At 38.7% G+C, this 14490-nt stretch overlaps 1 protein-coding gene across 1 annotated transcript; it reads left to right on the plus strand.

Annotated features, from left to right (window-relative positions):
• The first annotated feature begins 7837 nt into the window (after window positions 1–7837).
• On the plus strand, window positions 7838–8939 carry LOC147418605 (thaumatin-like protein 1b). The gene is made up of 2 exons (XM_086506719.1): window positions 7838–7932; window positions 8009–8939. The coding sequence occupies exons 1-2, from the start codon at window positions 7863–7865 to the stop codon at window positions 8701–8703; spliced, it is 765 nt and encodes a 254-aa protein (XP_086362845.1). The 5' UTR covers window positions 7838–7862; the 3' UTR covers window positions 8704–8939.
• Window positions 8940–14490: the final 5551 nt, after the last annotated feature.

The following is a 14490-nucleotide window of genomic DNA, read 5'->3' on the forward strand; positions in this document are numbered from 1 at the left end:
TTACAGGTAAAAGAAAGGTTGTATAAGGATATGCAAGAAGATGGTGTAGATAAAGACCACCCAAAGTGGAGGTTGAGCTGGCTGAACAAGAATCCGAGATACTTGATTCTGCTCACAATAGCACATGAAACCTTACAAACAGATCCAACATTCTATTTTGTACCCAGAGTAAGGACATGGCAAGTGCAGGAAGCACTGCAGAAGAAGAGGCCAACTTGGCTCAACTTCCCCAAGCTCCCATCTCCAGAGAGAGGCCAAGCGACAGAGGAATACATGGTGAAAACCCTAATGGGCGCCATGTCATTCTTCAAGAGTCTACCAAATCTCTCATGTGCAATGTTATATAAGATCTGCAGGATGCTACTCACATGCATACAAGTTTTCAATGAGCTTGATCAGACAGGAGCCCCATGGCTCTCATTCTTGGAAGGGAACAAAGGCTTGTGCTACGATTTGAGTGGAAAACCTTCAGAAGAAATCCTTTACGGATTCTATGCCAGATGCACGTTTCTGCCGTCGCATAATATGCTAGCCTTTGAAGAAGCATTCTACACTGGATTCTTCACCTGGCGAACGAAGATATTTGCATAAGCAACCTCACATCTAGGTTTGTAGGGTACTCAGTAGTGGAACTAAAGAATCAAGTCACCATGCAGTTTCTGCAAGTGCCTGACAAAGAACGAAGAATCAGATACCACAAGGCACTGGAAGCACTGAAAGACCGCCTCGCCCGTCGTCAACCCGAATACTACTTCAGCCCACAAAGCTGTGTCAAGGGACGACACATGCAAGAAGTGGGGGAATATTAGCAGCAAGCTAACACGAACACCATTTTTCGGAGTTCTCCTTGTAAAACAATTATTATTTTGATAAATCGAGAATATTGTAACTCCTATTTTCTTGGTAAACTTTGTAATTAATGAGCCGGGGCTACAAGCTTCCAGATTGTATCAACCAGTCAATTCCCAGCTTGGGTAGAAATCCAAATTATTAGTTTTGACCACTCAAAAACCTTGGCTAAGGTATAAAAACAAATTTTTGTAAGTTTTTGGATAAGAAATACACAGCGTGAGCTAACGGCGCTCACTTCTATCCTCTCGCGCTTCCTACTACCTCTCCGGTTGTAAAATTGCGAATGTGTTTGTTGCATTGCAACCGCAGGTAAGAGCTCTAAGCATTGACGTAAGCCATTCACAGTATTTCGTAGCTTTTGGTGTCGCCGACCCACGGCCTAATTTCATCATAACTATGAATTTACACTTTTAAATAAAAAACTAAGCATAGGAGGGGTAATGGGGCATCATTGCTAAGCATTTAGATGCATTCTGGGTCGAAAACTACTAGGTCAAAAATCCACTGCTGTTAATAATCACGATTTTGGAACTTGACCTAAAGTGGGATTTGAGACCATAGGCATGTGTGCTTAGGTCTTGTAAACTTTTCCTATAAGTTCCGTTACGTTTGGATGTCATTTGATGCTGTAACGGATGTGATTTGCTTGCCGACGAGCGATTGGCTTTTGGTGATTTCAGTCAGTTGAGTGTAGCTTGAGTTAGATGCGAGTTGTTAGTTGTTTTCCGAGAGATTGAAAACCTCTTGTAGACTCTATGCACTAGTCGAGTCAGCTTCGTCCCATGGTTTGACAAATTAATCATGGTTCTCGCTAATACTATAATAAGATAGGATGGTGAGGTTAGACATGCGTCCCACATATTATGGCCTCTATGTGGCAACCAATGTTTGGTCCACACAAGCCTGTGTGAACGCATGGGCCTCTATGCACTAGTCGAGTCAGCTTCGTCCCATGGTTTGACAAATTAATCATGGTTCTCGCTAATACTACAATAAGATAGGATGGTGAGGTTAGACATGTGTCCCACATATTATGGCCTCTATGTAGAAACCAATGTTTGGTCCACACAAGCCTGTGTGAACGCATGGGTCTATCAAGGGTTACAAAGTGACAATCCTCGTAGATGATGGTGCATCTCACAATTTCATTAACTATCATTTGGTGAAACATCTCAATATGTCGCAGACCCCTTGTACCCACTGCTAGAAGGTACCTATGATAAACAACTATGTTGTTGTGGTGTAGGACACATAGGTCAAGGGGGTCTCACTTTAGATCCAAGGTTATCATGAAGCCTTGAGTTATGAATATGAATAGGGAAAATGTGGTTTTGAGTCGAGAGTGGCTGCATGCCTTGGGGTCCTCATTATGCTGAAATTATGATCATAATAGTCTAATGTTTGAATCCAATGGTATGCATGTGCCGCTATTGGGGGGGAAGGATGTTCCTCCCTCACTACTTATTTTGACAGCCAAGATTGTGAATCTCTCTTTAGATAATGAAAAAGAAGAACTATTTTTGTGTTACTCCTTCTGTCAATCTGTATCTAATGTTGTATTACTTCTAGTGTCGTAGATGATTCCTCAACGCTGCATTCTTCTTCTTCTCCTTCTTTTGGTTCATGTTTGTCATCAAAACAAGAAAATGTTGCTAATCAATTGAAGGATTTAGCTGGAATACAAAGATATAATCAATTGAAGGAACTTCATTTGGAATACAAAGATGTATTCCCCAAAGATTTACTTATTGGGTTACCACAGTAACGTGTTCTGTGAAGCACAAGATAGACCCATTAGTAAATTGCCTCACATATTGAGTCATTCTAAGGCTATTGAGGTGGAATATTATCTTTTTGACTACCTGAGAAGAGGGTTTATTCAACTAGAATCTTTACCTTGGGCATCTCCAATTTCTCTATAAAGCAAAAAGATAGTACTATGCGCATGTGCATAGATTATTGTGGCTTAAAAACGATTACTATTAAGAATACGTATCCGTTACCATGAGTGGATGAGTTGTTTATTTACTTTAAAGAATGGTTACTATTAAGAATAAGTATCTGTTACCACGAGTGGATGAGTTGTTTGATAAACTCACCCATGCTTCTAGTTTTACCAAAATAGATTTGCAGTCAAGGTATCACTCAGCTTGTTGATATACCTAAAAATAATTTTCAAACAAGGTTTAAATAGTATGAGTTTTTGGTTATTCCTTTTGGTTTTACCAATGCACCAACCACGTTCATGACACTTATGGGTGTTTTGAAACCATATCTAGGAAAGTTTGTCATCGTCTTTCTTGATTATCTTTGTGTATAGTGCATCTACATTAGAGCACTTACAACATTTGAGACAGGTATTTGATTTTCAATGACAACATAAATTATATGCTAAGGAAACCAAGTGTGGTTACTTGAAATTGAAAATTCACTATTTGCATATAATCTCTGCTTTTGAATTACATATGGATAAATCCAAAGTGGATGCCATTTGAAATTGGCCTTCTCCAAAAAACTGGAAAGAGCTCTAGATTATTTTGGGCTTTGCACGTTTTTATTAACATTTAATTAAAAACTATACCCAAATTGCTATTCCTATGATAGACATATTGAAATCCAAGGGCAAAGAATTTCATTGGGGAGAAGCTCAACAAAAAAGTTTCAATGCACTTAAGATCGCTCTAGCTATTGCACCCATTCTAGCTATCATTGATCCTATGAAACCTTTCGTACTTGAAAATGATGCTAGTAATCGAGCTATTGGGATATTTCTTCTCCAAGAAGAGGGACCAACTTCCTTTGAAAGCAAGAAACTTGATTCGGCACAGCATAATTATTCTGCATGTGAATATGCGAGCTCTATGAAATTGTGTCTACTCTGAGGACATGGCAACACTTCTTGTATGGTGCTTAATTTGAGATTGTTTTTGACTATGAAAGAATAAAACGGTTTACACAACAAATTGATTAGAAGGGTCGAAAAGCCAAGTGGGCTCAGATTCTTCACAAGAGTATGACGCCAAGATCCGGTATTGTAAGGGAAGATGGAGTTTGGTAGATGATGCTCTTAGTCTCATGGCCCATATCTACTCTCTTCTCTTCACACAACTTTGAAGTGAGTTTTTGGAGTCTCTCAATGGTAAATGTGAGCATGATGATATGTACTCCATGGTATGGAACCATGTCAAAAAGAGAGATTATTCTCACTCCAATGCTGGCAGTGTGTCTACTTCCTCCACAACCAATTCTCCTTTTTTGAGTGATGAGCTACAAATATGGAAGAATTTTTCCATAGATGATGAGTATCTACTCCACAAGAGGAGATTTTGTGTATCGATAGATGCAAACATTCAAGGCCAATTTTTTTATGAATGTCATGTCATTGATATTTCTAGTGTTGGGCACCCAGGCATAAAGAAAATTTATGCATGCATACCACAATAGTTTTATTGGCTAGGCTTATATGGATATGTTCATGACTATGTCTTGCATTGCCAAAATGTCATGTTAACACTAGAATGGTAACCTAACAGGACATAAAAGTGTCCTTTCAAGGTTTTGGGAAAAAATTCCAAAACCATAGTAGATCCACTCATTTTGAAAAATCCTTTCATGAGCTTATAGTTCAATAACTACTACATATGGAAAAAATGAGAAACTTGTAATTTTTCTCATCCCTTGGTCACTACAAGCCTCCAAAGTTGATGGACCAGTGCATTTTGCCCAAAACAACAATTTCTTACGGTTGATTGCATATAAATAAGAGTGGAGATTTTTGTAGGACATGAGATAAAATGCCCCGTTAACTTCAATGGGTTGGTGACCAAAACATATGGTTGCTTTTACCTCACTAATTTTTTTTGTGCAAAAAAAATAGGTACAAAAAAGTTGCATTTTTGCCATTCTGCGGACCTATCATCAAAGTTTCTATAGTCACGCTCAATACAGATACTATATACATGTTTTCTTAGTTCCCTTTGGGCCTCTGGATTCAAAAGGAGCCATGGAGCATGTCAAAAGGATAATGGATCTCTTACAATTGGAACCTTGGGGGCAATGATAAAGTGCTAAATACAACAAACATGAAAAAACTGGGTTCAGCATTATGACCTCTAGAAACCCATAGAAACTACTCAATATCTAGCCAAGTTTGTAGTCTATGATTAGATATGGTCACTACCTACAAAATACACACAATTGGCCTAAGAAACTAGGAATATTGAGAAAGTTATACTTGCTACTCTAAAATGTATCGTATTCTTCAACAATCAAAAAACTCAACCATCATCATATACTATGCTATATAGCATATTAGGTCCCCCAAAACTCAAGGAAGATTAGCTTTATGTTATACATTACACTTACACAATCAAAATTGAATTTGGATATCAAGAAAGCCACCAAAAAAATCATAAAAGTGCTAATTTTGGCCAAAAAACAGGATCATGCAATTCTTGTAAATTGGTCATAACTTTCAATTTTAACACTTAGTTCTCCCTACAAGCATCAAAACATGTTGAGAAATATGAAGGCCTAACCTCTAGCCATCTAAACCTCACAAACATGAAGTTTAGAGTGGTATAGTTGCCAAAAATTGAAAAAAAACCAAAAACCGAACCCGTTTTTTCACACAGTTTAGGTTCAAAAATGTTGTGCAAGGGTAAGGTTAATGGTGGGATCGATACTAAAAAAAAAATGCTAAGTTTTTTTCAGCTCATAAGGCAACTTTGTGGATATACAGCACCTAGAAATTCATTTTCATACTCTTCAAATAATTCAAGCAAAATGGTCACTTAACAGGACACAAAAGTGTCCAAGGACATAAAAGTGTCTTGTTACCATTCTAGTGTTAATAAAGTAGTGTGCATGAAGGCACAATGTCTCCTACATCTTTTGGACATTTTGAATGGTAATGAGAGAGTATCTCAATAGGTGTTTTTGTGGTCTACCGAGCATTATTCAAGGACATGACTAGTATGGGTGGTTGAAGATAGGTTAGCTCAACTTTGTAAGTTTATTCGGATCATGTCCACTATTAGAACTCCAGAGTTAGCCAAACTGTTTGTTGGCAATCTGTACAAGTTATATAGATTACTGAGCAGCATTGTGAGTGATCGTGATTCCAACTTTAATAGTCACTTCTGGAGGGTTTTCTTTGAATGCCTGGGCACACAAATCAGTATCAGTATTGCAGGTCGTCCAGAGACGGATGGGCAGACTGAACGAATTAACCAAGTGCCAGAGGATATGTTAGGAGCATATGTTAGCAAGAAGAAATCCAATTGGGAAGATTACCTTTCTCTTTTGGAGTTTGCTTATAATAGTTCTAAGCATGTTACACACACACCTTAGTCCTTTCATGGTTATGTACGGTTTTCAACCTAGATCACTAACTATGGTGGGGTTGGCAACTAAGAAAATTCAGCAAGTCAAGGACTTTATCCGAGATCATATGGATATGCTAAAAATTGCTCGTCAAAATGTTCAAGAAGCACAAGATAGATATAAAACATACGCTTGATAAGAAACATCGCCAACCTTCTTGGAAGGAGAAGAGGTATTTGTACCTGTGCCAAAACATTCAGATAGTCTGAAAACTAGGCCAACACATAAATTATCTCCTAGATATTGTAAGCCGCTTAAAATACTCAAGTGTATTGGTCATATGGCCTATAAACGTTTTCTATCTGCTACTTCTCGTATTCATCCGATTTTGAACTCTTCTCGCATTCATGAGGATGTCACATTTGAGATACTTATAGAGAAAAGCACCGATAAGCACGAAATGTTTCTCCAACAGTCCACACCTAGCAATCTCATTGTGAGTCCTCTTATCCATGAAAACGTATTGCGGAAGGCCACATGCTATCAAGATGCAAGCATAGGTGATTGCATCAAGAAAAGGGCCTACACGTCACATATGATGAAACCAACATAGAGATTCCTAACCTTGTCATTATTGATCATATGCTAGAATAAATGCGCTCCAAGAAAAGACATCTCAAACAAAAAGGCCATCAAGAAATTCTCCCACTTTTGTTAAGGTGCCACATTTGACGCACACACCAACCAAAATGCTGCCTAAATATGTGAAGTAGCCCACTATTGCCAAGCTTAGTGTGTAGCATAGTGACTTGTACAAATCGTTCTTCTGAGCACTCTAGTCATGAAACAAAAACTTGACTCCTAATCATGGTGTTTTAGTCCATGTGTGACTCCTCCTCAAGGAGGCAACATGACTCCCTAATTTTGTAAGATGAAACATGGCACTTTAACCAATTTCACCCCACTCTCTGTGTGTGCAAAAAGCGCACTTGATGCCTCTCAATGACTTGGTGCCCAATATACTTATGCAGTACTTACAGATTGACTTGATATCTCAAGGTGGGCACACTCTCCATGGCTCTGAGAAGAGCTCAATATGGTAGAACCATGTAATTAGAGATAAATTAAAAAAATTAGAATAAAAGTTTTGACATGCTTTAATTTGTGTGAAGTCTAGATAATATATAATTCTACCTCATTAATAAGCATTGTTAAATATCTACTTTGTTCCATGGGCATGCTTGGTAATGTAGCCACTTTTCTAGGTTGGATAAACACCAGATTTGTGCATGTCAATCCCTTTTCAAGTCGGGCAGACATGCATTACACACCAACAAGTTCTACTACGTACTATGTAGTTTATAAAAGTAGTCAAAAAACTAAATCGTGCTGCCTTTGGGCTATTGGTGTGATATAACTTTTGGTAGGAGCTCAACCGTCTCCCGAGCTCGGCCACACGGCCACGGTTGCCACGTTCTTGTCCGTTGTTTATTTCACACTTCCAATCATTTTGCAGCGGCCGGGTTTTGACCCAAGTTTGGGCATTCGGTGTGTAAGGAGCCTTAACAAGAGAGCAAGATGCCAAACGCTCATAATAAAGCAGAAATAGAAATTTAGAAAATCTTATAAAGTCGCATCGTATAGGATTAGGAATTTCTTACTTGATTTTTTGACTGTTGTTGGATATGGCGCAACTTCGTCTGCTTGCTAGCGTCCTTGGTCTACTCGTCCTCTACGCATGCGGTCATATCACGGGTAAGTTCATCTCCACAGTCTGCAGGTTGCTTCTCCACTTTATAACATCTGGTGCTATGTTCTCTATTTCTCGCAGGCACACATGCAGCTACCTGGTTTTCCCTTCAAAACAATTGCAAAGAGCTCGTCTGGCCTGCTTCGCAATCCAATGCAGGAAAACCGCCCCTCAGTAATGGTGCTGACGGTTTTGAGCTTGGCGTGGGAGCAAGCAGGACGGTCGATTTGCCCAGCGGATGGGCCGGCCGAGTATGGGGCAGGACTGGGTGCAATTTCTCCACGCTGGCGAACGGTGCGCCCGCATGTCTGACGGGCGATTGTGGTGCCGGAAGTTTGCAATGTGGCGGGAGTGGGGGAGTTCCCCCTGTCACCATCTTTGAAATTACCTTGTCTGGCTATGGGGGCCAAGACTTCTATGATGTGAGTCTTGTGGATGGGTACAATCTACAGATGGAAGTTCGTCCGCAGGGTGGTTCCGGCAATTGCTCCATGGCTGGTTGCACGCGCGATCTCAATTCTGCTTGCCCATCTGCCCTCCAAGTAAAACATGGAGAAAACATCATTGCTTGCAAGAGTGCATGTGCGGCTTTTGGCTCCCCGGAGTACTGCTGCACAGGCTCTTTTGGTTCGCCGCAGACTTGCAAGCCGACGAACTACTCGCGAGTCTTCAAGGATCGATGCCCTACGGCCTACAGCTATGCTTATGATGATGCCAGCAGCACGTTTACATGCACGAACCCTGAGGGATACTACATAACGTTCTGCCCGCATTAATCGGAGTGATTTTAGTGTGGGAGTGTATGTGGGTACAACATTGATTTAGTCGAGGAGACATGTCTATTGAGTGTAGAGAAAAATGTACATTACCCAAGATAATGAAAGAAAACAGTTTTGATTACCTCTTTTTGTAGACAAACTGACACTCATGTTGTTCATTCACTGCTCAGACATTCAGTGATGGTTTTTTTCTCAATCAATGTGAAGGAAGACAGGTATTGTTCAATTTTTGAAGGCGGTATTTCTATGAAACATACATTGCCCTAGTCTCCGGTTCATCAATTTTGTTCTAGAACCCTTAAGTCTTATCATTAGAAGGTCTTTTGAAAGCAACAGACATGGATTAGTACCAATGGGCTGTTGAATCAGAGTAAGAACAACGCACAATATTGGACAGGTAGGCAACACCGGCCATGACCACCCTAAATATGAGCTTTGAAGTAACTATCCTTGTCAACCTTTTCATTCCAATTACTGTTATTGGCATGCTTCAACATGCCTTGCAGGAGAATGGAAAAAGGAGTATAAGTGTTCTTGGAGGCATTTGTAATAGTAAAAGCCCAACGTGCGAAAACTTCTGTAGGCAAAACATGACAGGGAAAGAAAAGGAGAAGCAACTTGCAAATCACTTCCAAAATAATAATCTTATGTTTGGATGAAATAATTATAGTATAAACACGTTTTATGCCAAAACCGCTTTAGAAAATTGAAGTAAACAGCATTAGGCATCAGATTTAACTTTTCCAAATCAATTAACTATAACAGACATCTTGGATCTTGATTCTTGTTTCAAAAGCTTTCTTATATTCATGGTGATAATGGTATTTGCCCAAATTTACCTAGAATTTTTTTATAATTGTGCTAATTAATATTGTCTCAAACATTCATTTGAGCACCACACTGCCATAAAGAATTGGTTAGTTTTTATGCACCAAGTGAATGAAAAAACCCTATGGTAACAAAGAATGGCAAACCGTGTGTATCTAACGGTGATGGTGGTATTCAACCTTTCAATGCAAGGTTGTGTCTTAAATTGTGTAAAACATGGCTTTTATTTCTAGGCTAGGAGTTAAACATAGCATTTCTCACTACACAAGCACAATGGACATTTCTCAATGCACAAGCACAAGTATTTTATGAAAGCAATGGAATAGCTGGAACTACACAAGGGTGAAACAAGAGACTAGAGTTGCTAACCATCTCTCAAGAATTGTACTGGATGGGAGTCTATATACAAGGGCATTCAATGTGAATCTAGCCAAAACAAAAGTAAGTTCTATTTACATGACTTGCATTAGGCATGTAATTACCCGGCCTAGAATTGAAAATGTAGGCTCTCCTCACACACATGTTGTAGGTGTGAGTTCATGTTATGGGCTTATACCTACCGTTATGGTAGGAGCTTAGCCCATGTCCCGGGAAGTTCATCTATCATATGAAGTCATCTACATCATGTGTGTTCAAAGTGTATTACACCAAAATCCTATATTATGTTGCTATAAGATAATAAACTCGGGGGACTATGTAATCATGTTAATGTATAACGTTTGTTTAAAAGGAGGGGTTTTAAAATGCAAACAATTTAGGTAATTTAACAGATATATATTAAAATAAGGGTCTTTTATATTCAATTTTGAAAAAAAATCCTAAAATAAGGGGTCATTTTATTCATTCATACATGTTAAAAGAGGGGTTTTTGTAATACCCTGCGAACGCACGTTATATAGGGGGGTACTAAATGGTGAACCCCCTAAGATAATAAAATGATCCCTTTTTTGGAAGAAACTTACAAATCTTTCTTTTGCCTAGATTACAATACAAAACAACTTTTTGTAAAAGTGATACTGTTAATTTTAGAAAATTTTCAAACAAAGTACCCCTTAATTGAACTCACGTTATGCACTTACATTTTCTAAGGTACACTACCCAAGGCCCATGTACTGCTAAACCATGTGCATGAGCTTGAACTGCATTCACTATATACGTTTGAGGTGAGCTAGATGTTCATTTATTATGCTTCTTCTAGGTGTAAGTATGACTTATGCTATGTCATGTGTACCTCTACCCTTGTACATACTATGCTATGAAAGCCTATTAGTTCGAGCCAAGAGCACATGTAGTACATGGAGAATCCAATGAAGGGAATCATATCAACAAATCTTTCTTAGTCAACTTATTGTTTGTGAAGATAGATGCTAATGGTAGTCACACACTACAAAACCTTGTCAATGTTTGCCACTAGAGATTGCATATTCACATAATCATGAGTTTCTTTTAGATAACATAGAGCACTATGAAGTGTAGCTTGCAAAACTAAAGCAAGAAAACCCTTGCAATGATGAGGGCATCAAAGAAGGTGAAGGCTGATTCGAGAACCAGTCGGCGCATGCTTTGCCGACTTGGAAACAGCGAGGACATGAAGACGCTTGAGAAGGTGGTTGATCTGCAACAAGTAATTCTTGACATCCATGCCTTGAGAAAGTGGTTTTGGTCTTTTTGGTAGATTTTTGGTAGTGTTAATAACTTCTATTTGCTTATGCATTGGTAGTTCTAATACATTTGGTGGTTTTTTACAGTTTCTCGTACTTCAATGAATTTTCTTAGTATTGGTAAATTTTGGTAGGTTTGGCAGTTTTGCAATTTATTTGTAGCTTGTGGTATTTGTGAAAGCTTTTAGACATTTTTTAGTATCTGTAAATCCTACTTTGGTAGTTTTGTCAGCATTTGGTCCTCTTGCTTTTGTATGGTAGTTGCATATTTTAGGTAGATTGGTAGCATCAGGTAGATTTTTTGAATTTTGTCTACGGTATCTTGATAGTTTGTTCATACTAGTATTTTTTGAGTCTTTTTGGCTCTAGTTTCTCGTTTTGGTATTGTTGGGGTGTGTGACACATCTGCACCGCCACAAGGAGAACACCCTCTACTTTGGAACCTTACACAATTGACATCATTGATAAGGTCACTAGATGCCCTCTCCCAATTCTATAAAAGAAGCCCAAAGCTACACACTTTGCACCATGCACTAGCTATCACTTTGTACTAATTTGCACCTTAATCTACTTATGATTTTCTAATTGTATTAGTGTCAATCTCTCTCCAATCTCTTGTGTAATTAACTCTTTAATCATACCTTGAACGGCTCACTCCCATTTTTGCCATAATGCCATTACCTTTCATATGGTATCAGAACGGATGGTTCCATAACTAGGCTGATAAATCCCTTTACTAGATTGTCATTGAGCACCTTGATCCTATAGCTAGTATCTATTCCACTATCTCTCTAATTATTGTTCAACTACTTAAGTTGTGGGATATGCTCCGTGCCACTATCCTCACTTAAGTTAATTGACAATCTAGTGGATTTTATATCATCTAATAAGCTCGTTAGTTGAAAATTTAGTAATTCCCTTTTTCATTAGTTTGTGTGTGTTGAATTTTGATTAGTACTAGCTTGCTCAAAGGCATTAGAGTGCACCCTTGGCATCCACAATTGCAGAGATGATCTAAGATATCAATTTTTAGCCCTATCAAGTGAAATTTTCTAGCGTTTCTAGTCTAGTATCTTTAAGGCCATTATTGCAAGCATTAAGACCAGCAAGTAATGAGGCTCAATAGCAACTTCTAATCGAGAGATCACAAGTCGTGACTCAGCAACCTGCAACAACTTTGTAAGATGCATAAGCTGCTAGCATCAACAAAGAAATCGGTGGCAATTTATTGGGCTTGTCCAGATCAGGTAGCGCTAACCCTCTTGATTGATCTTCCAAGAAGACATCTGGGAGAATCTCAATCATCTGTGAGCATTGTGGCAACAAAATTGGCACCCAAGCTTGCACGCGCTATAATTGATATTGTGCCAAAGTTGGGGATTTGGGGTAGCACACACTCGACAGCTTCTGCAAAAGTTTGCATCCTACAACCTTGCTTTCCAGCATTTTACAGCCGTCACATGAAGCCAAAGCATCTAGAGTACTTTGTCTTTGCAATAAAGGCTCTTACGCACCCAAAATTAGTGACACTTGTGGTAGGTCCTTAACTTTGAGGTGCATCAAGTCAAAAAGAAACGCACAACCCTCTGATGAATCGTCAGCATTTGCTCATCGCGTATCAAACTTAGAAGACTTTTTTTTTTGGCAAAGCAACATTCTAAATCATGATTGGAATATTTTGGGTCTTTATTTCCTAAAAGAAAATAAATGGTGTAAGGGGGGTTTTACGATAGCAGTCCAGCAAAAAGGTTCTTCGAAGGACTTTCAAGCTCCAAACCTTATCAAGCTTTAATAAGAATTTCAAGCCTTGTATACTTTCCATATCAACTACCAAGGGTTTTTAAACATCAAAGCAATGTATGAGAAAAACAAATCCTAAATTGTAAAAAACCCAATGCATGTATTCACACACACATATCCTTGCATTTGCACATGCTCTCTGCATTCACAGTTTTGCATTGGAACAAAGAATATCACATTTGGTTTCATGAAAAGAATATTTGTACAAGGATCAGACATTGCTTGACATTGAGTAAGACCATCCTTATATTTGCCTTCATGAAAAGCAATATGTACAACGATCAGACACTACCCAAGACCATCTTTACACACATTTGCACAAAAATATGTTTTGTATGCCATGTTGCCATCGGCATCCACGATCACTTTGACGACACACTTGGAGGGGAGGAGCATCAACTACAACGACAATTTGCAGCTAACATCAACAAACTTTGACAATTTGCAGTAGGACTTCATCTTTGATAAATCCCCATTTGTATTTTGTGTTTTGACCTACCACATAGTGCCTTTTGGTCCTACACCCATTTGACAATTCTCCAGGGATGACAACTTTTTACTTTTTTGGGTGCTACTATATCACACACGGGGAGTCTTGTTGGGGTGTGTGAAACACCGCCACAAGTGAGAATAACCTCTATTTTGGAAGCCTACAAAGACATCATTAATTAGGTCACTAGATTCTCTGTCCCAACTCTATAAAAGAAGCCCAAAGATATATTTTTCTATCCACTTTGCACCCCATGCACTAGCCATCAATTTGTCCTCATTTGCATCTTAATCTACTTATCATTGGCTACTTGTATTAGTGCGAATCTGTCTCTAATCTCCTGTGTAATTAACTCTCTAATCATATCATGAACAGCTCACTTATGTTTTCTCCATTTCCTTTCAGGTATTTTCTATGATGTTGGTTTTAGACCTTTGGTAGTGTGGTAATTTTATTTGTTTTGGAAGTTTGGAGGCAATGGCAATTTTGGTTGTGTTGCTCGCGCACACCTTTAAACCCTTACTGAAAGCTTTTGGTTATTCTTTGGCAATTTATGGCGTGGATCTAAAAAGGTTGTTTTGGTCTATTTGGTTATATTTGGGTAGTTTATTTTTGTCTTGGGTGTATTTATAATGCTTTTGGTACTAACTGGTATCTTTTCGTACTATTTTGGTTTCCCCTTTGGTGGTTTATGGTTGTTTTCTGTCAATGATGTTTAGGTGGTATTGGTAGTTTTAGGTATTATGGTAGATTTTGACAATGTTGTTTTGGTGGCTATTAGGGTTTTTGGATTCTCTCTTACGTTTTGCTACTGATTGGTAGCTCATGGTTTTGATTTGGTTCTAGTTTTTGTAGTTCATGGTTGTAGAAGGCAAGGATAGTCCCAACAGGCGGGAATTGCTCCTTAGAAGGCTGACCAACGAGAACAGCTACACTGGAAAAAATTATATCAGTTACTACAGTAACTCTGTAAGCCCGCTACATTGTATCCGGGCTTCTTTTTGG

This window comes from Adiantum capillus-veneris, chromosome 30 (assembly GCF_014529385.1).
Source record: "Adiantum capillus-veneris isolate H3 chromosome 30, ASM1452938v2, whole genome shotgun sequence".
NCBI classification, from domain to species: Eukaryota; Viridiplantae; Streptophyta; class Polypodiopsida; order Polypodiales; family Pteridaceae; genus Adiantum; species Adiantum capillus-veneris.

Bases quoted from the DNA above. Each gene is read 5' to 3' on its own strand.
- LOC147418605 (XM_086506719.1), top strand. From the start codon at position 7,863: ATGGCGCAACTTCGTCTGCTTGCTAGCGTCCTTGGTCTACTCGTCCTC. The intron at 7,933-8,008 runs GTAAGTTCATCT...TATTTCTCGCAG, and splicing joins CGCATGCGGTCATATCACGG to GCACACATGCAGCTACCTGG.